Here is a 22,135-nt window from a genome sequence, read left to right on the forward strand (position 1 = left end):
GCAGGGCTGAGCTTTTCTGAGCTACAATGTATGCAGTTAAACGCTGTCATTCAACCCTTACTGAATGAGATGGCCCAAATGAATGCTAATATAAGTTCAGAACTGAATACAGTTAAAACACATGTGGAAGCATCTTGTGAAGATTTTTTTAAAATTCAGTCTGCTTTTTTGGAATGTAAACAGCAAGTGGTTTCTAACACAGAAAAAGTGTTGAAGGTTGAAAAATCAGTTATAGAATTGCGAGAACGTGACAAGGAGTTAGAGAGGAAAATAGACTACTTGGAGAATCAAAGCAGAAGGAATAATGTGAAAATCGTTGGTTTGCCAGAAGGTATGGAAGGACAAGATCCTCTTCGTTTTTTTAAAGACTGGATCCCACAAGTATTAGGGCAAGAATTTTTTTTCTGGAGGCTTGGTATTGGAAAGAGCTCATAGATCTTCAAGAAGAACACCTTTACCTGGTCAACCACCGAGACCTGTAATAATTCAATGTTTGAATTATTTGTACAGAGGAGCAATACTTCAACTAGCAGTGCAAAGTGCGAGACGACGACAAACTCCGTTATTGATTCAGAATAGCAGAGATTTTTTAATCCTGATTTGACAACGTCGACATCGATTTAATTCAGTTAAAGAAGTTTTGTTGCGTAAAGGTTTTAAGTCTACTTTTCGCTATCCAGCAGTGTTGAAGGTGTTTTATGGAGACTATCAATCTCGGTTTTTTGAGAATGATCGTGAAGCAATGATTTTTGCTGATTCATTGCCAGATATAAGAGGACAAAGATGTAGTCCACCATTGTCTCCTAAAGAAAAATCTGGTTGTTCTGGAAATGGAAGAAATGGCAGAAATGGGAAAAACGGGAATGGAAAGAGTCCAACTTCTTTTGAAATGGGACCTCCGAGTTTGGAATCTCTTGGATGAATTAGAAGAATTTTCTTATTCTTATTTTACTTTTTATGTTATCATGATATTTTGATGTTATTCTTTGTTCGGCTGGGGAGGGAGAGATTTGCTCTAGGTTCTACTAGTCATCAGCCACTGGTGGGTGACCCACACCCAATTTTTGTTTAGGGATTACTACCTTTTGGTAGTTTATTTTTTTGGGGGGGGGGATTTTTTTTTCTTTATATTTTCATTTTAGTTAGCTTTTAATTTGTGACTTTTTTCTCCTATTGGAGGGCCTATATACATTGATTTGAATTTTCATATAAATATATTATTGGTATATAAAGTAATATTAGTAGATATGTCAAAGTTGAAGTTTGGTACTTTTAATGTTCGAGGTTTAAACAGTCCGATCAAGTGTAAGCGAGTCTTGGCGTATATTAAAAAAATGAAAATTGATGTTGCTTTTTACATACGTTTGGAAAATTGATGTTGCTTTTTACATACGTTTGGTAGAGATATGATTTTACCTGAAATGACTAAATTTGAGACTTTTCTTATGAAGGTACCAGAGAAGGGTTATATTTCATCTATGTATCAAATACTACAGGATGGTATGGATAAAAAGGGTTGGGATAAATCCAAAAGTAAATGGGAAGAGGATATTGGTTTTATTTTTTTCCGAGGATGATTGGTTAGATATCTGTCATGATAGTGTAAATAGATTGATAAATGCACGTTATGCAATGATGAATTATAATTTTCTATGCCAATTATACTTTACACCTGAAAAATTTTAAAAAAGTATGGTTTACGTGAATCAGATTTGTGTTTTAGATGTCGTAATTCTGTTGGAACTTTTTTTCATGCTGTCTGGTCATGTGTATATGTATTTATAATCTTTTTAGAAGAAAATTCAATTGTTTTTAGAATACCTGTATAAGATTAAAATACCTTTAGATCTGACAGTATTTTCACTGGGCAGTTTGCAATCTCTGAAAGGTTTGGGATTAGATAAATTTCAACTTGCTTTTGTATATTTATCTTTATCTGTAGCGAAAAAATGTATTGCTAGTACGTGGAAAGATACAAATATGAATGATATTAATAGATGGCATGAGATGAAATATTGTTTAATAATGGAAAAAAATTACGTTTTGCGTGATAATTAGTTTTTTTTAATTAATAAGTGGCTGTTATATTCAGAATATTTACATTTTAATTTACGTTGATTAGATCTTGATATGTATGTTTAATTTTTCCTTAATTTTTTTTTCTTTATGGCTCTCCTTAGGAGAGCTGGCTGAAGTGGGGGGGGGGGGTTTCTTTTCTTTTCTTTTTTTCTATATATAAAAAAAATAATGTTCATGTTTATGGTTAATTGTTGTATATGTTATCTACTATTTGTATTTTGAACAAATAAATAAAGTTTTTAAAAAAATTATGTGTATTCTTTTATGTGGTTTTAAATTTATAAATAAAATTAAAAAGGTTATGCATTAAGACCAATCATTTTCAGTTACATCAATAATCTTCATTTCATCAAATTAAAAAAAAACACAGCATATGCAAGGTTTGTTGATGATTGAACATTATTTAATTACATTCACAGCCCTTGGCAAATTAACCACTGCAGTCTGCAAGTTGAGTTGATGATTGGCAAATAACAATGGTGCCACACAATTAGCATCTCCAACAAGAAAAAGTCAGACTGACCCTTTAAAAGCAGCACTGCCCAAAAACTCAAGAGAACGAACTCATAAAATCCTTCTCCTTCTTTTGACTATCCTATAGGATGATGATGTTTCCTTTCAATCAGTTTGTGGGGTTTGATATGTGCACCCTGGATTGGCTGTACAAGGCCGATCCTTGATAGGCACTGCTTGCCACATACTTGGCAAGTGACGCCTGGAGCGGCAACAAGGGCAGAAGCTCTGTTGTGGTGCTTCTTATGCCTTTTTGAGCTTTTTCTCAGCAACATCCACACCTTTTCTGATGGTGTTCCTCCACTAAAAGCAATTTTGAGCCAGATCTTCCTATGTTGATGGGCAATGCCAGCTCTCTTGAAGTTTCTGTGTAGGACATCCTTGCACAGTAGTTGCTGGCCTCCTCATTTTTGGGTACCACTGGGCAGTCAGCCGTACAAGATGTTCTTGAGCAGTCTTCTGTCAGGCTTTCTGACAACATGTTCTGCTCAGCACAGATGGGCTGACATCACCAAGGTTGAAACTCAAGCTCAAGAAAGGACCTCAATATTGGAGACCTTAGCTTGCCAGGTGATCTTCATCAGATAACGTAGGTGATGCTGCTGCAGCTGGTCATGCTGACGCAAGTATCTCTGATATGGGCACCACATCTCATATCCATATAGAAAGGCTGATACGATAACGGCCCTATACACCTTGCATTTGATGGCCAACCTGATGTTCTGTGACCAAACCCAATCTTTAAGGTGACCAAAGGCAAAGCAGACCTTTCTGATTCTTTACTCAATCTCTACATCTAGAGAAGCTGAGGATGTTATTGTGCTGCCCAGGTAGCAAAACTTGTTGGCAGCATTGAAACAAGTGTCATCAATGAGGACAGTTGGTTCTTTGTAGCTTGAACCAGGGGCTGGTTGGTACAAAACTTCTGTCTTTTTCAAGCTGATTGCCAATCCGTAGCTCTTAGAAGCATTGGCAAAGCAACTGGTGATCTACAAGTCTTCAAGAGAGTGGGCAACCAGTGAACAGTCATCAGCAAACTATAGCTTGTGCACCACAATGTTTTGTTTTGCTCTGAGTCTTGCAAAGTTGAGGAGCCCACCATCAGCCCTCGTTTGTAGGAAGGCCCCAAACTTCAAGTTTGATGTGGCATTCTGAAGCAGGATTAAGGCCAAATCAATGTGTGGTGAGTTGTCAGACCAACTTCCCATCAGCAACAGTGTAAAACAGGGTCATGTTGTGGCTCCTACTCTGCTTGGAGCCCATAAAATAGTTACAAGAGCAGGTCAGATGCCAAGTATCCTGATGTATTCTCTTCACATCACAACACTTTCGGACGACTCAAAAATGCTCAAGTCACCCATCTGTCAGTATTCTTTCAACCTCCAGTACAGCTTCAATCCATGAGAACCGTTATGCTGTTTAGAACAAAACAACCCCCTTAACTGTATACCACCCGAACATTTCATTTCCTTCACCATTGGAACACCATCTTCAAAATGAACTGCAGTTACTGGCCAAGGCTATTTCCACAGCACTTCCCAAACCAACGTGAAGATCTCTTGCATTATCTCCTACATCCCCACACACCATAGTGGCCGTACCTAGATCCTGCGGCTGCAACTCCCTTCACCAGAAGTACCAAGGCACGCCGAGCAACCCATTCCGTCCTTCCAAATATCAACCAGATACTAAAAGAAAAATAATTACAAAGGTTTCTTTAAAGAGGTAACTTTGGCAGAATTAAAACCCCCAGAAAACATCCATGCAATGTCCCACTCCGGAAAGATTTACTTCCGGTGCATGTGCAAGCGACACCTTTCGTGACGTTGATTCTGATTGGCTGTCTTGTTACCGTGAAGATGTAAACTGTCCAAAAAATAACGCTTAATTTAATCCGACAGAAGAAGAAAATTACCTGTTCCTAACTAGAATTTGTATGGTACCAAAATAAATCAAATTAAGTAAACAAGCAGTGGAGGAACGTTTTGATTAGCATTCTTATGACAGTTGGTTGCCGCAGTCAATATCGTCAATAGCCAATCAGCTGAACGTTAACGGAGCGGATTCCCTGTCCTGTCGCAAGACTGCGCGTGCGTAGACTGCAGTGGCTTCTGGGTGCCCAGGGAGGTACCCGGCGTGAATGGATGCACATGCGCAGTGCTGGATATGAGTAAAGAAGCGGGTCGGTGGGGGTTTTCCAGGTCTTAGGCCTTGAGTTGTAACCCGGGTAACCGCTCCATCTTGAGTTGGGTCGTAGGCCGATACCTGCATATACGCCTCCGTACAGAGGATGGCGGCTTTGGGCCCCACGAAAATCGCCTGGAAACTCCGTGAGTCGGGAGGGAATAAAATAATCAGGAGAAAATAATGGGGACAAGGGGAGGGGAGGGGAGGGGGGTAGCCGTAGCCAACGAAAAGTAAAAATGACACGAGTGGTCTTTGCACAGTGTCTGGAATGTACTGCTGAGAATGGCTCCAAATGCAGATTAAATGCACAAGTATACGAGAGGAAAGAATTTACAGGTTGCTGGGGAGAGGATAAAGAAGTGTGGAAAATGTTGATTAACACCAGTCCCTGCATTGATATAAATGTGGATGTTGCCAATGTTGTTGTGGATTGTTGAGAAGTGCCATTGGGAAACTGTGGTGAGTTCGGGTAGTGCATTTTGTAGACGGCTGACTGAAGTGATGGTGCACCAGTGGTGGAAGGAACAAATGTCTGTAGATAATGACTATTTTGTCCTGAATGTCACTCTGCTCATTATTAGCAGCCTACCTTCTCCATGCTGCTGCCATTTGCGTGCATTAGGCTTTTACTCTTTCCTATGCAAGTAGTTGTCCAAATACCCTTTAAAATGCTGTAATTGTACTACTTCTACCATATCCTCTGGCATATTGTTCCATGAAGCCACCACTTTCTATGTGGAAATAAAAAAATTGAACAAGGAATTCTTTAAACTTTCTCCTCTTTTCTTAAACGTGCCCTCTAATTTTAGATACTCCTTACACTTGGAAAAAGACTATTTGCTCTCTGTTTCTCATAATTTTATAAATCTCCATAAGTTCACTCGTTATGTCCCAGAGTGAATGAAGCCAGCTGATCCAATCTGCTTGTAAGTCATTCATTCCAGGCAACATCAAGTCCTGTAGTGTGGCAACCAGAACTTCATGCAAAAGTCAAAGTGTGGCCTGACCAATGTTTTGTACTGCTTCAATGTGACATTCTATTTTTTTTTTGCTCCATATTGAATACCTTCTAAATTACCTTACTCTCTTATGAGATTATTTTTGGGAGCTATTAACCTCTATCCTTCTGTACTTCAACACTTCTGAGATGCCTTCATTTACTGTATATCCTGCTAGTATTTGATATATATGCATTATATCACATTTAATTGAATTAAATTCCATCTGTGAATTTTCTGTTGAATGTTCATCTGTCCTTGTGTTCCTATGTATCATTTAACATCCTTCGCTGTCTCCTATTCCACTTTTTTTTTGTATTATGAACAAATTTTTTTGTTCATCTACCTACATTCTTAACAATCAAGACTGACATTGGTTCTGGTGGTACACCACTGGTTATAGGTCTCCTGCCAGGAAAAATATGTCTCAACCACTACCCTCTGCCTCCTATGACCAATTTTGGATCCAGTTTGTCAACACACCTTGGATTCCATGTGTCTACCCTTCCAGACCAGTCTACATTTAAAAAAAAATGTAGGCATACGGTTAATACAGTGGTCTTTCCAGTCCACAAGCCTGTGCTGTTCAGATACACCAATTAACCAATAAACCCCATACATTTTTGGAAGGTGGGAGGAATCGAGAGCACCTGGATGAAACCCAGACGAACATGGGAGAATGTCCAAAGTCTTTATAAACTGTTCCGGATTCAAAACCAGGTGACGGGCTCTGTAAAAGCTCATTTCACAAAGCCTCAGACTTTGTGAAAAATCTTGCTAAAGTCCATGCAAGTTACACTTACTGGCTTGCCTTTACTTTTTTATTAACTCCTTAGGAAAAACTCAATTAGATTTATGAGTAGGATTTCCTCAACTTGAAACCATGCTTATTCCTCCCTGCCTTTCTAAGTGAACTCTTCCTCATGTGCCTAATTGAGTTTTTTGAGGATGTAACAAAAGAATTTGAAGGTAGGTCAGTAGATGAGGTGTATATGGATTTTAGTCAGGCATTTATCAAGGACCCAACACCCAACCCCAACCAACCAATTTTCCCCTGCAGCCGCTGCAACCGTGTCTGCCTGTCCCGCATCGGACTTGTCAGCCACAAACGAGCCTGCAGCTGACGTGGACTTTTACCCCCTCCATAAATCTTCGTCTGCGAAGCCAAGCCAAAGAAGAAAAGAAAGATGCATGATAAACTTGTTTGGAAAGTCATAAGGCATGCAATCCATGGAACCTTGGCTGTGTGGATTTAGAATTATCTTGCCTACAGTAAACAGAGAGTAGCAGTGGATGAAATGTATTCTGTCTGAAGGTCAGTGACTTTTTTAAGACCACTGCTCTTTGTGATTTTTATAAATTACCTGGATGAAGAAGTAGAAGGATGGATCAGTAAGTTTGAAAATAACATGAAAGTTGGGGCTGTTGTGGATACTGTAGAAGGTTGTAATGGATTACAACAGGATATGGATAGGATGCGTAATTGGGCAGAAAAGTGACAGATGGACTTCAATCTGTATAAGCGTGAAATGATGCATTTTAGAAGGTCAAACCTGAAGGCAGAGAACATGGTTAAAGGCAGGATTCTTAACTGTGGAAGGACAGAGGAACCTTGGGGGGGTCCAAATCCATAGTTGTGGTCCAGGTTGCTAGAGTAGTTAAGAAGACTTATGGTATGCCAGCCTTCATTAGTCAGAGGATTGACTTCAAGCATCGAGAGGTAATGCTGTAGCTCTGTAAAACTCTGGTTAGACCACACTTAGAATATAGTGTTCAGTTCTGGTTGCCTCATTACAGGAAGGATGTGGAAGCTTTGGGGAGGGTGTAGATTTACCAGAATGTTGCTTGGATTGGAGAATGTGTTTTATGAGGCAAGGTTAGCAGAGCTAGGGCTTTTCTCTTTGGAGCAAAGAAGGATGAGAGGTGACTTAGAGGTCTACAAGATTATGAGAGACATAGATAGGGTGGACAGGCAGCACCTTTTTCCTGGGGTGAGAGAAGACCATACCAGAGAACATCTGAACAAAAAGAGGGGTGGAAAGTTTAGGGAAGATGTCAGGGCTAAGATTTTTTTACAGAGTAGTGGGTGCCTCAAATGTGTTTCTAGGTGGTGGTGAAGGCTGGTACAATAGGGACATTTAAAAGACTTAGTCAGGCATGTGGATGAAAGAAAAATGAGGTAGAGAAGGTTTAGATTTTTGATTAGGTTTCTGTAGGTTGGCACAACATTGTGGGCCAAAGGGTCTGCTTGTACTGTGATGTAATGCTCTATATTCTTTGAACATAAATCTTGTCCTTTAGAATTTTTTCTAATAATTTCCCTGCTATTGATTTGAGGCTCTGCAACCTGTATGTTCCTACTGGCATTTTTGGATGAGAGGACTGAATTAGTAATCCTCCATCCTTCTGGTACATTACCTGTCATTAATGACTCACTTCCCATAGAATTCTGAATGTTGTTAGAGCTATATTGTATTACTTCTAGTTGTGGATGGTAGCCAGTAGTATTCCCTGAAATATTTATGATAACCCAGTACATCGTTAGCCCTTGGCAAGGAGGTGATTAAAATACTATTAGAGATGATTATTGTCTGTCATATGTGTCAGAAGTACAAATTCTCACACATGAGTCTCTTTAAAATTGATGACACGACAAGCTTTATTTACAAGTCTGCAGAGTTGGACTCAACTGGCTTTCTCGCCAAGTCAAGCCCCGATACATACAGTGCATTGATTTTTATACCTTTTTTTGTTTGTCCTTCCCCTTTTTAACACTGTTTTAATTGGTTAGTTTTTGCAAAATCATCCTAAGTACACTTGCATTTGTAATTATCATGTTTGTCACGTACACTACGAACTCTACACACACTAAATTCTGTTTCTCACTCTTTTTATCAATCTTTGGCTCCTACATGTCTCTCTCTGACCATGAAAATCTCTGTTTGTTATAACATTGTCTAGCTGAACTTTTATGGTAAGCTCCCTGTCTATTCTGGCTTCCCCTTTTATGATTAATCATCACATTTTAACTTAAGCCCTTTTTAACCTAAATTCTCTATCTATAACAATATGTTATTGATAAAATTGCTTCAAAATCTTGTAGTAAAAACCCTTCTCTAACCTGAATTTTCCGGTAGATGAAAGATGATTTCAAATAGACATTGAATGAATCAATGGGAAAATATGTATATACTTATTAATAATGAAAGATTTTGTGCTTTTAATTTCTGTGAATGAATTAGCTTAGTGATGGATGCTACAGTAATTATACTATTTTACATGTTCAAAATAGAGTATTTGAGGTTGATCTACTTGTAATTCAATATTATCTCAATCAATATTATCTGCAATTCTCATGAATTAAGAAGCTTGGGGAATGCATTTTTTTGGCATCTTATCTGTTCTTGTTTGACTCAGCTTTTGCTTTTCTTTCTGCTTCTTAAATACCTTTTTTTAGTTTTACTGTTCCAACCATATTAAAGTGGCTAGATTAATTTAAATTGTCATACTGATTTGTTTCTACTCTCCCATGTAGAGGAATTTGTTGCTCATGCTGGAAATGTAACATGTCTGGTGTTGGGGAAGAATTCTGGAAGATTATTGGCCACTGGTGGTGAAGACTGTCGAGTCAACTTGTGGTCAGTCAGCAAGCCTAATTGTGTTATGGTAAGTTGCTGGATGCTGAATAGGAAGTATCATTTATCTGTTCCAATGTTCAGATTAAATTGTTTTTCCTCTATGGTATAAAGGTCGGTACATTTCTTTGCCCTCACATTAGAATGGAAATTTCATATACCCATGATAACTAATTAGAATTTGTAAATATTTTTACAGGAGAATAGTGAATGCTTCTGAGATTGTAGTTCACTACAAAGGTGTACTACTCTTTTTGAAATCAGGTTGTACTTTTAACTAACCTCTTCCAAGTAGTCAATAAAGTTTTGATTTTCTTTTTGATAGTTTGAAAGGTTTCATGTTAGAAGAACCAGGTCAAGTCTTTTTCTTTAACTTTAGTTTGTATTATTGAGGACTTTTATGTAAAGCAGCTTTGTTTATCTGTATTTTTCAATTTTTCTTTATCAAATATCTGAAATTAAATTCTTGAATACTAGGGGAAAGCCATTGCTAATTTTACAGAATGGTATACTTTATCAGCAAAGTTTGGGTAACCTAGATAAATTCATGAATTTTTACATGGATATCAAGCAAGCTGGGTTTGTAGAATGTGGCCATGAGTTCCAGTGCTAAATGGACGAAACAAGATAGCGTGTGCATCAATAGCTATGTGAGACACTGCATCAAGAAGGCAGGAAATGTCATAAAAGATCCCTGACACCCTGATCATGATCACTCTTCCTTCAGACAGAAAGTACAGAAGCCTGAAATCTAGATTTTTTTTTCAACAACTATCAGGCTCTTGAACCTCCCTGGATACCTTTTGTGTTGGAATTGTATCAGGTTTGGTGGGTTCACGGAGGGATGAGTCCAGACACAAATTTCACAGTCACGGGTAACTTTATTGAATAGAGAAGGGAATTATATGGGGAAGATGACAAACAATACTCAAACTACCAAAATAACTAGAAGGCATTCATATTGGACCCGCAGGACTCTGATACCAATGGCCGTTTACTCTCTGCACATACAGAGCTTAATTGCTAATGGTGTGAGCAGACATATTGGGTGTGATGATGCTGGATACCACTGGCATACTTCCACAAGACAGGGACTTAAACACACCCTCCTGATTCTCTGCAACAGAGGGATGCAGCTCACTGCAAGTATTGTTCTAATGCAATACTACGGCCCAACTATCTTACCCATGATTCCTCCAGCGATGTCCATAGCTGCGACCTGGGATGCAGCAGTGTTCGTGGCTAGGACCAAAAGGCAGAAGAGAGCAAACTGTTCCGGTGTTGGACTTTATAGTGTTGTGAGCTGGGCATCTGGCCAATGATGATGCGGAGTTATTCAAATGAGCCAACAGTAAGGAGTGCACTAATGGGTGGGCAGAGTCCAACCCTGATTCACAGATATGCAACTTCTGACTTGGTTCCAGTCAGGGAGGTTACGTGATCCTCTGGAATCCACGTATAACGGTACCCTAACCCTAAATTACCAAATTATCTGTCTGCTCCACTGAAAATTTACTTTTTGTACTAACTGCAACTGTGAATATTTATATATGTATTTTATATTATTTCTGTGTCATTCTGTTGTAATTGGTTTATATTGTATACATGACAATAAACACATCTTGTATGCAACACACAAACAAGATAGGAGTTCATTGAATAATATTAATTAAATTGCTCTTTTGTTTTCGTGTTGCACATAAGATGTGGCATAAGAGGGGCTATGCCTTGGGGCACTTGTATTGAAGCTTCCCTATTCATGGACAATATCGTCATTGGTCAGATTGTTGGGTATTGGATTGATTAGCATCTGTGACCAGTTTTAGGTGGTCTTTGAGATCAGAATCAATTGTAGGAAGAGGGATGCCATGCTCTTTAACATCTGGATGATCTTCTATTCCCTTCACCAACTTTGACTAACTGAAGCTGTTGAGAATCTGGTTTTGGGGGAATCTGAGAGGTGTAGCAAAAATTGGCTGGCATTGGTAGGGAAGGCCAAACAAAAATGGGGGAACAAGGAGTAGTGCTTCCTTTCTAGGGCAGGCAAGACCCTGGTCATCAGGAGCGAGGCACCCTTGGAGTAGCTATATGAGGCATAGGTAGGTGTTGTCCATCTTCCACTCCTTTGCTATGATAGTCATCTAATTCTGTAGATAATTAAGGGGGGGGGAAGAGTGGAGGGGATGAACGAACCCAACTTTGCCCTTGTCCTATCAAACTGAAGAACACAAGTACTGTGTATCCCTAGCGTCACTACATGCTGAAGTTCTCTATGTCCTTAGTGTTGCGTTCACTTGAGTTTTGTACAACAACCTAACCTAGTGGAGAAGTTCTACCAGGAAAACTCCTTTGACCACACGTTCATCAGACAGAATATCCTGAAAGAGAAGGAAATGATGAATTCCTTGAGATAGTTTCCTGAATAGACTGTTTAAATCATTTGAGAGAATGTCTCATCAGCAGAACATGCTAATAAATGCCAAGACGTTGCTTGGCTGGCAGTGAGAGGAGTGATCTCCGTCGGATCCTTCCTGCAAGGTCGGCATCTCACCATTGTGCATGATGCTCTCTGATCAGCAATGATGAATGTGAAATATAAAGTGTTCACAGTCACTACTCTGGAGATAAAAGTCTTGGAGAACAGGTTCAGCTTTATTTCGAGTGTGCAGAGTCGGGTGTTCCTGGTTTGGAGATACACCAGAGGTTCAGAATCATCACTCCTTTGTACAGTCCCGCGCTCAACATCACCCCACCTTCATTTACCTTCTTTCAATCAAAATCCCAATACATTACAACATTCTCCTTCTCCCTTCCATCAATCCAGGTATCATTCAGTTCCTCCCTCTTCATAGATTGCATGTTATATTAATTAGTTCATTCCCTCCTTAGGGGCGTCTTAAGTTAATATTCATGTCTCTATTAAGCAAGCGCAGTACTAGCTATAGACCACCTTGGGTCACTGTACCAGCCTGAACCAAATCCTTGCATCCTTGGGGCTCAAGATAAGAAGGGGCCCACTAGCTAATACTGTCTACTCTCAAGCTCAACTCTACATACTTTGCATTCCATCACTTTTCACAGAATGGTGCAAGTTTAATCACTTTAAACCATTTTTCATAATTCCTCTTTTCTCTTTACCATGTATTTCTGATTCAACTGCTTTATTGTTCACCTTCTTTTGCTTTGCCCATGGGTCGAGACTAGTACAGGTAGCTGGTTAAGAACACGGACATGGGGAATTAAGTAGGCCAGGTAACAGCATCCACTCCAACCTTTAGGTGTAGGGGTCAATTTAAACCCTTTTGTCTGATTCCAACATTCCTTTTCCCCTGGTAATCATGAATAAATTTTACGTTCATTTATACAGGCTGCGGATGATGGTCCAATTCTGCATGTAATTGGAAACTCCTAGTTGGTTCCTCAAAAGGAAGCAACTCTCCAGACTGAGTAGTTGCTGACCTTGTTGGTTTTGGTCGTATCGCCCACCCTTTGTATTTATCTTCAGTGGTTGGATCACTGTTGCTGAGCAAGGTCTAGATATCAAATAATTTGTGTCGGGAGAGAGGGACCTGCTACTAAGGGGACTCCTGACTTGCCATGGTGTGGTATTTTCGCACATACCCAACAATCTGTTTCATTTTGGTTCTTGGCATAATTAGTACCTAGAGAAATAAAATTATTTTTTGGTTTGAAGCTATGATATGTACAAGTACAAGTTGAAATAGTAAGCATAAAAGTTTTATTATTGTAGTTTTATTTTCTGTCCCTTTTTATTCTTTCCTTCCTTCTGTGGCTGGTGGTGGGTCCACTGGTCCCTTTATTCTTGAAGCGTGTGTCCACCCCTTTTCCTTCGTTCGGACCGCTGTTTCTGTGGTCAACAGTACTAGATATGGTCCGTTCCACCGGGGCTGAAGCTTTTCTTCTTTCCACGATTTGACCAGGACCCAGTCACCAGCATTCACAGAGTGGATAGGGAAATCCAGAGGAGGGCTCTGCGCAAGCAGACCCTTAGCTTTTAAATCTTCAAGAGAACGAGAGACTGCCAGTGAATAGTTCCTTAAAAACACATAATTACTTTTGACTGTAGGTATTCCTTCTACCCGCCCCAAATATGGGAGTCCAAACAACATCTCGTATGGGGATATTCTAATGTCTTATTGTGGGGCTGTCCGAATTCTGAGAAGAGCTATCGGTAAGTTCCCCTTCTGATGTCCTGGTACATGTACTATGGCAATTCTTTCTGATTTGATTAATGCTTCTAAAGTCTTTTCAATTAGTTGCTCATGAGCCAGTTCTTTTCTTCTTGCTGTTATCATCCCTCGTTCTTTCCAAATTTTCCCAAATGTGTACCACTCCAAACGCATTTTTCGAATCTGTATGTATGGTACCTTCCAACAGTTCCAGGACTCTCATTAGGGCATACAACTCGCAGGAGTGAGCGCACCAGCTGCCAGGCAGACGCCCAGTTTTCACTTTGGTTCCGGTAACTCCATCAACGATAGCATATCCACTGTATCTCTTCCCATCTATACAGCTTGACGATCCATCTATGAACCAGCATTGTCTTTCCAAGAGGGGCTCCTCTTGGCTCCTCATGGCTCTGGGTTCGAGCACTAACAGTATCCAAAAATACTTTGGGTATTGCTGGCTAGGGGTCTAGATACAGGCAGATGATATGGTAGTGGTGGTCCTTGGGGGGTTCCCGAGGATTACTCGGGGTCACTTGTCTCTCCCTCCTCCATCAGCCTTAGGACTTCCATTTGACTATGTAGTCTTTGTTTATCCTCCTGTGCAGGAGGCTTCTCCTGCCTACCCTTTGCTTTTTTCCTTTCTGATTTTTCCTGTCCTGCTCCTTTCTATGTGCTCATTCTTTTTGGAGGACATCCATAGGTTTACTGTCCCCCCCTTCTGCCAGTTTTACAGCGTTAGTTTGGCAACCTGCAAGCCTATCTCTTCTTTCTTGTGCTAACAGGCGCCACTTTCCAATGAGCTCTTTAATGAATTCATCATCCCAAGTACCCACCAACAGTCAACCTTCTCTAATTCCTTTTATTATTAGATCTCTTAAATCCCACATATTCCTCCTTCCCTCCTCCTGCTGCTTGTCCCAGTCTGACTGAACAATTGGAAATTTAGCTTCTGCGGCAGCTCCCTGGTGATCTCCAGGGGAGGGTGCTCTCTCTCCCAAATTCTCATTCCTGCCTGCCGGACCAGTGAATAAAGTTCCTAATATCGATTGCATTTCACCCCAGGTATAAATATTAGGTCCCAAGAATTGATAAAACTGTTCAGTCAAGCCGAGGGGGTTTTCTAAGAGACTTTTCATCTCCCTTTTAAAGTTTCTCACTTCTGTACTGGTAAGAGGAACGTTGACGAATCCCAACACCCCTTCTCCTATCGGAACCTCCCTCAAAGGGAACATTTGCCAATCGGCTTGATTTTTCTGTTCCTTTCTCTCCAACACTAAACCACTTGTGTTCCGGGGGAATTCAATTCAATATGTTATAGGGGTTTGGGACTACTGGATGTAGTGTTCAGACTACTACATGTCTGAACAATCTTATTTAATTCTCGTAGATCCTGGACCAAGCGGAAAGTCCCATCCGTTTTCCGTACAGGGAGGACAGGGGTGTTATAAGGGGACATACAACTTTCTAGCATTCCATCTCGCATTCTAGCATTCAATAACTGGCTGAAGGCCTCTTTGTCCTTCTACTGAAATAGGATACTGTTAATGAAGCACCAGATAAAATATCTAAAGGGTTATCATTTTATATCATCCTGTAATATTTCCACCTTGCCCCTTCTCTTTTTCTCGGGTTTTTCCGTGCCTCTCTATCTTGCCTCCTCCGGCTCAGGGGCACTGGCCTCTACCCTTCCAACGGGCTCCCTCACCAATTGGTGATCCCCGGGAGGGATATCACCAGCATCCTGGTGATCCTCCCCTCCCCTCTGACTGTCATACGGTGGGGCAGGTGCTTCAAAGGATCCCAGGGAGGTACGTCTTCCTCCTCATTTTTTTACGGCAACCTTAAACAATTCGGTCACTCGGATCCAACACACTGCATAATCTGACTCCTCCGGGTCTGGAGGGATTCTTTCATTTATGAATAAATTTAATTTCTGACATATCCAATCTTCATCTGACCCCAGTCGGGGCCACCAAACCGAAGACCCCACAATCAGAGTCTGAGGCCATTTGTAATAACAAAACTTTATCATAGTTTCCTTAGTTTTTCCCTGGGTCCTTCCCTGATCCCAGTTTCCTAACATCCACCCCAACGGACTATCGGGCGGAATGTCAATCCTGGGACCCCCACTCTGGAGGCCCTTCTTCTCTTGGGTACTCTTATTATCCATATTCCCGTCAGATCACTCACTCCTGACAGAATCCCGGTCGCCCGAGTAGTACTTAATAATCATTTTTTCTTACCTGAGTCTCATGCACAAGAGTTGTCCCAACCGAACCACTCCTCCTACCAGAATCCCTTGGTTCTATTCCATTCCATCTACTGGAGCTTCCCTAGGTCCTGTTCTCCAGAGTCTTGCTCGAAATCGAAGACCACTGGAATCATTGGGGTGCACCTTCTTGTTCTTCAATAGCCAGTGGCCAAGTGGTGGGAATTGAGGAATTCCAGATGAACCCCCAAGCTTGTGAAATGTAAAGTGTTCACAATCACTACTCCGGTGACAAAGTCTTGGAGAACAGGTTCAGCTTTATTTTGAGTCTGCAGTCACTGGTTTGGAGATACACCGGAGGTTCAGAATCATCACTCCTTTGTACAGTCCCGCACTCAACATCACCCCACCTTCATTTAACTTCTTCCAATCAGAAACCCAATACATTACAACATTCTCCTTTTTCTCTTCCTTCAATCCAGGTATCACTCAGTTCCTCCCTCTTCATACATTGCATGTTATGTTAATTAGTTCATTCCCTCCTTAGGGGTGTCTAAGTTAATATTCATGTCTCTATTAAGCAAGCGCAGTACTAGCTATAGACTACATTAGGTCACTGTACCAGCCTGAACCATCCTTGGGGCTCGAGATAAGAAGGGGCCCACTAGCTAGTACTGTCAACTCTCAAGCTCAACTCTACATACTTTGCATTCCATCACTTTGCACAGAATGGTGCAAGTTTAATCACTTCCAACCATTTTTCACAATGAACATGAGACAATTAGCCACCACCTTGCACATTGTGCATTTGAAAAAGGATAAAATTGTCAAGATTTGCCCCTAGAAAGTGCATAACAGAAGACTGATATTACTCCCAGGTATGCACAACAAGGTAAATATTCTGTGCAGCTGGGATTTCATAAAACTCATTGGTCTCCATGGATATGAAAAGTAAGGGAATGCGTCTGCCTGACATGTTCCAGGTTGCAGGCATACCCGCTGAGGAAAGCACTAAAACCAGGGAAGGACTGCAAGACAAGGTTGTGCTGTCATTAGACTCTGAGGGCATTGGATTTGAATAACATCCTCTCATGCACTGTTTAATGAGGCCAAATATCTGGCATTGGTGCTTTTTAGGTAGTACGTATTAATTCAGTTGCACTACAGATGTTTAGACTGGACAACACCATTAATGTAATGGAGTATATAATATTGGGAGGAATTAGTTAAGATTAGTGGGTTACATACACATCATTTTAAAACAGATCTTATTTGAAATACTGAAGAAATCATATTCAGTAACATTGCAGGATCTATGGAGAATTTTATGCACATTTCACAAGTAGGTGCTAATTGAAATGACATCATGAAATTAATCGACCATTGTTTGGAAGAGGAGACAAACTGGCTGTTTGCAAGTACCTACAGAATGCTCACAGAAAGGTCGCTCTTGGGTTTTGTTTATCTTAGACAAAAGATGGGAGCAGAAGGATAACTCCTGTTGTTTGCTGAAGAAGGTGGGGTTTTTTTTGCAAGTGAGAGAGTCACATGGGCTTTCTGTCTGGCAGTTGGAGAGAGAGAGAGAGAGAGAAAGAGAGAGAGAAAAGACTAGTTCCAACAAGTTCTCTCAGCCAGTGTGTGTGTGACACTGAAAGAAACTGAACAGTCACAGCTGAAACAAGCCAGGAAATCTGTCTGATGTTTTTCTTGTAATAAGAGGAACAGAAAGGAACTCTGTGATAGCCTGAAAAAAAGAGGTTATCATCAGGAGAACCCTGATGGGGCAAGTTTAATCAGCCAGACATTGAGGTGACTAATGGTGGTACCTCAGTTGTGGACATCCTGGAACAACAAATATCTCTCTGCAAACCCTACAAGAACCTTCCTGAGCGGTAAACATTTACCTTTCAAACACCAAAGCCTGGTGAACTTTATACATGTTAAATTTTGTGCACAATATAAGAATTGCCTGCAACCAGAGAACTTGGAAGAAGGAGAAGTGAGATTGAACTGTGAACCAAAGAACTTTCCTTAAATTTACATTCACATTACATATATGTGCACTTAGAATTAGAAAGGGGTTAATTTAGATTAGTAAGTATAGAGATAAATTAAAGTTTGATTCTGTTTTCATGTTTAAAGTTAATTAAAAACAACTTTTGTTTAAATAACTACTTGGGTTGGTGAATGTCTATTGCTAGTGGGTTTTGGGGTCCTTTGGATTCGTAACAGTAAAGAAACCTATGTTTTGATTTGCAATGGACAAATGTGTGAGAGAAACTCAGCAGGTCATGCAGCATCCATAGAAAGTAAAGGGTAACCAATGTTTTGGGACTGGGTCCTTTGTCAGGTTTGGCTTCTATCTAATAAAGGACCTAGGCTTGTAATGCTGTTTATTCCTATTGATGCTGTGTGACCTGCTGAGTTTTTCCAGCAAGTTTATGGACTGCACTTGACCCCTTTGTCTGCAGACTTTCATATTTAATTTTTTAAAATTACTTGTATATTATTATGAATACATTTTGTTTTTGAAATTAAAAAAATAATTCATTGAACTGCTGACAGATCGTTGCACTGTTAGAAAATGAACTGGGTTTTGGGAAATTTTGTGGTGTACGATTGGTTTGTCATCTGAAGTTGAGCTTGTGTTGGTTTCTTTTTAAAATATTTTTATTGATTTTAATGAAGAAATGCAAATAATACAATTTGATAAAAATATATAGTTACACAAAATTAATAAAATATTCAGTTTATCAAAACATAAGGAATTATATCCATAATTAATATTCCAAACACTATATATTTTTATATTTAAAATAAAGCTAATAATAAAAAGTATATAAAAAAACAGAAAAAATAGAAGAAAAAAGGACAGAAAAAATATATAAAAGGAGAAAAACTCAAAACCACAGTCTAACAGCTTTTCCAGATACTCTATATGATAGAAGAAAAATGAAGGTAGAGAAAAGATGTGAAATAAAAAAGAAACAAGACAATTTAATTACATTGAAGTGAAATTATAAAGTAAGAAAGGGCCATAGATGGTCCCAAATTATCCCTTCAAGATCTCAGCTGAAGATAGCAAAGAAAGTTTTATTAGGAAAATCATATTTATTCCTCAGCTGTTTGAATGACTTGAGCTGCCTTTGCTCATAACAATCCTCGATATACCTGATTCCCTTCACCAGCACCAGGTGTCCAGTATCTTGTTATCCAGAGTCATGGGTTGTGGCAGCCCACCACCGCAGAGATTGAGCTGGCATATTGCGTGATGCATGCAGTAGTGAACAGCAGTATGACACACTGTAACACATCCCTTAACATAGTAAACGGTGCTAAAATGGCACTGGCCAAGCTGCCCAGCTAACAGATCAATAACGGACTGGGGAAGAAGGGTATTCATACGCAAGAATGTTTCTGCCCACTATTGTTATTCATGCAGCTGATGTCAGCCAATCAAACAAACAAAGTGGGAATTCCAACTGTATCTTTTCTAGCCTCAATAAATCTCCAAGCTTAACCTCCCACATTGCGAGTGTGTTTGTTTCTTTGTAGCATTCGGCTACAGGGTATTAATTTGTTCTGGGTCAAGGGCACTTGAGGAGATATCCCCACCTTTAGTCCAACACATTGATTTTTTTTTTGCCATACCTGAATTACATGTTTTAATATGGGGTTATCAGTTTTCCCAGTATCAATTTGATGTCTAAGTAAAGATCTGGACCAACTGCAATTTGCCTATTGTCACAATCACTCCATAGCAGATGCTATTTTGCCAGCTCTCCACTCAGTTCAGGATCTCATCGAAAACAACAATTTATACATATGGCTGCTCTTCATAGACTACAGCTCGGCCTTCAATACCATTATTCCCTCAGTGCTGGTAAAGAAGCTGAAAACTCTAGGCCTCTACCCAATCTGCAACTGGATCCTTGACTTTTTCATTGGAAGACCACAGTCATTACGAATTGGAAATAACTTCTCCTCCCTGATCATCAACACAGGCACACCTCAAAGGATGTGTGCTTAGTCCACTGCTCTCCTCGTTATACACCCATGACTGTGGCCAGGAACAAGTCCAATGCCATCTACAAATTTGCCGATGATACCACAATTGTAGGCAGAATCACAAACAGCAATGAGGAAGTGTACAGGAGGGAAAGAGATCAGCTCGTTGAATGGTGTAACGACAACAACCTTGCGCTCAATTGACAGCAAAACCAAGAAGAGGATTGTGGACTTCAAGAGCAAGTCAGGGGAACATAACCCAGTCCACATCAAGGGCTTAGAAGTGGAAAAGGTCAAGAACTTCAAATTTCTGGGTGCCATCATCTCCAAGCATCTGTTCTTTTGCCTCCACATTTGATGGAATCAGAAAGAAGGCTTGCCAGCGACTATACTTAGGTGACTTACTGTACTGCCTCAGACATTGCACAAAGACTTGTAAACTGTTATAGGTGTATGGTGGAGAGCATTCTAGCTGGTTGCATCACTTCCTGATACGGAGGTGCCAACTCTCAGGTCAAGAATAAACTCCAAAGAGTTGTTAATTCGGCCTGACATCACAGGCACCATCGAGGACATCTACATGAGGCGGAGTCTTTAAAAAAAGCTGCCTCTGTCTTCAAAGACCTCCACCACCTAGGCCATGCCCTCTTCACTCTGTTACCATTGGGGGAAAAGGTCCAGGAGTGTAAAGATGAGCACTCACAACACAAGGACAGCTTCTTCCCTGCTGCCATTAGATTCTTGAACAATCAATGAACCAACCCTAACCCTGCCTTACTTTTCATGCACTATTATTATTCTTGTTATTTTATTTTTTATAATAATGTTGTAAGATGGTTATAATATGCAGGCTTGCACTATATTGCTGCTGTAAAACATCAAATTTCTTGACGATAAATCCTGATTCTGATGTCTCATTGTTATATATAAACTATCCTGCTATCTTTTCTCCTACTGTGCTTAGTCCAATTTGTCCCCAGGAGGGTGTCAACCTCCCTCAAAGAGTGAAGTGATAAACCTCAGTTGGGCTGCCTAATATTTTTTAAAATCTGGCTATTTCACACCTCCCAATTTATAATCTTGTCAACTCTTCCGTGGAGGTTCTAGCCACCTTGCAGACACATCTGTTGAGCACCTGTTGGGCAATGGAATGGGCAAAGACTGAAATAGCTATTGTAGTCTTGGGATCACCTTCATTTTAATACAGTTAACTCTCCCCACCAAAGTTATGGGCAGGGTCCTCCTCAGTCTTCCAGAGCAAAGGGAGAGAACTGAATTTATGTAAATTGTGTAAATCCTTATCCACTTTTATCACCAAATATTTAAGGCCCTCTTGTACTCCTTCATTGGTATTGTCTGTAATCCCCCTTTGCACTAGCTGGGAGGACAACTGGGGAAAAATGGCAGGTTTTTATGGACATTTTTCACAGGATTCAGGACAAATTTATTCCAAAGTGGAGGAAAGGCTCTAGGAGATGCAAATGGCAGCCCTGGCTAACTAAGGAAATCAAGTGCATTATCAAGTCCAAAGGGAGTAATTATAAGATAGCGAAGCGGAGTGGGAAATTAGAGGATTGGGAAACCTTCAAAGAACATCAGAGGGTAACTAAGAAAGCCATAAGAGACAGGAAAATGAAGTATGAGAGGAAATTAGCAGATAATATTACGGAGGATAGCAAAATCTTTTTTAAGTATGTGAAGAGGAAGAAATTGGTTCGGTCTAAAATTGGCCCTTTGAAAATGGGCAAGGATGAAATTATTACCGGAAACAAGGAGATGGCAGAGGAATTTAACAAATACTTTGCAACTGTCTTCACCAAGGAGGATATAGGTTATAGTCAGTTAGGGGGTAGTGGTCATGCGGTACCAAGAGACTTGGGGAACTTTACTGGGGAGGTAGGGGATCTAATGGATATCCGGATCCAGAAGCAGGAGGTTATGAGTAAATTGTTGGGACTGAGGGCTGATAAATCCCCAGGGCCTGATGGGCTGCATCCTAGGGTGCTTAAAGAGGTGGCTATGGAAATTGTGGAGGCACTGGTCGACATTTTCCAAAGTTCCATAGATTCCGGAGAGTGGCTGATGTGGTGCCGCTTTTTAAGAAAGGAGGGAGGGAGAAAACGGGAAATTATAGACCGGTTAGCCTGACATCAGTGGTGGGGAAGATATTGGAGTCCATCATAAAAGGAGAAATAGCAGAACACTTAGTCAGTAATAATAGTATAAGGGCTAGTCAGCATGGATTCCTTAAGGGTAAGTCATGCTTGACTAACCTTCTGGAATTTTTTGAGGATGTGACAAAGAGGGTGGACTCGG

General features: G+C 40.2%; 1 protein-coding gene across 2 annotated transcripts in view; it reads left to right on the plus strand.

Moving 5' to 3' along the window:
* The first annotated feature begins 4,718 nt into the window (after window positions 1–4,718).
* The window catches only part of katnb1 (katanin p80 (WD repeat containing) subunit B 1), a 70,306-nt gene continuing 52,889 nt past the window's right edge, over window positions 4,719–22,135 (plus strand). For both annotated transcript variants that reach the window (XM_069901105.1, XM_069901106.1), the window contains exons 1-2: window positions 4,719–4,922; window positions 9,313–9,443. In XM_069901105.1, coding sequence (XP_069757206.1) covers window positions 4,883–4,922; window positions 9,313–9,443 — 171 coding nt within the window. In that variant the 5' untranslated portion in view covers window positions 4,719–4,882. The remainder of the gene's footprint in view (window positions 4,923–9,312; window positions 9,444–22,135) is intronic.

The sequence above is a fragment of the Narcine bancroftii genome, chromosome 10 (genome assembly GCF_036971445.1).
Source record: "Narcine bancroftii isolate sNarBan1 chromosome 10, sNarBan1.hap1, whole genome shotgun sequence".
In the NCBI taxonomy this organism is placed as follows: domain Eukaryota; kingdom Metazoa; phylum Chordata; class Chondrichthyes; order Torpediniformes; family Narcinidae; genus Narcine; species Narcine bancroftii.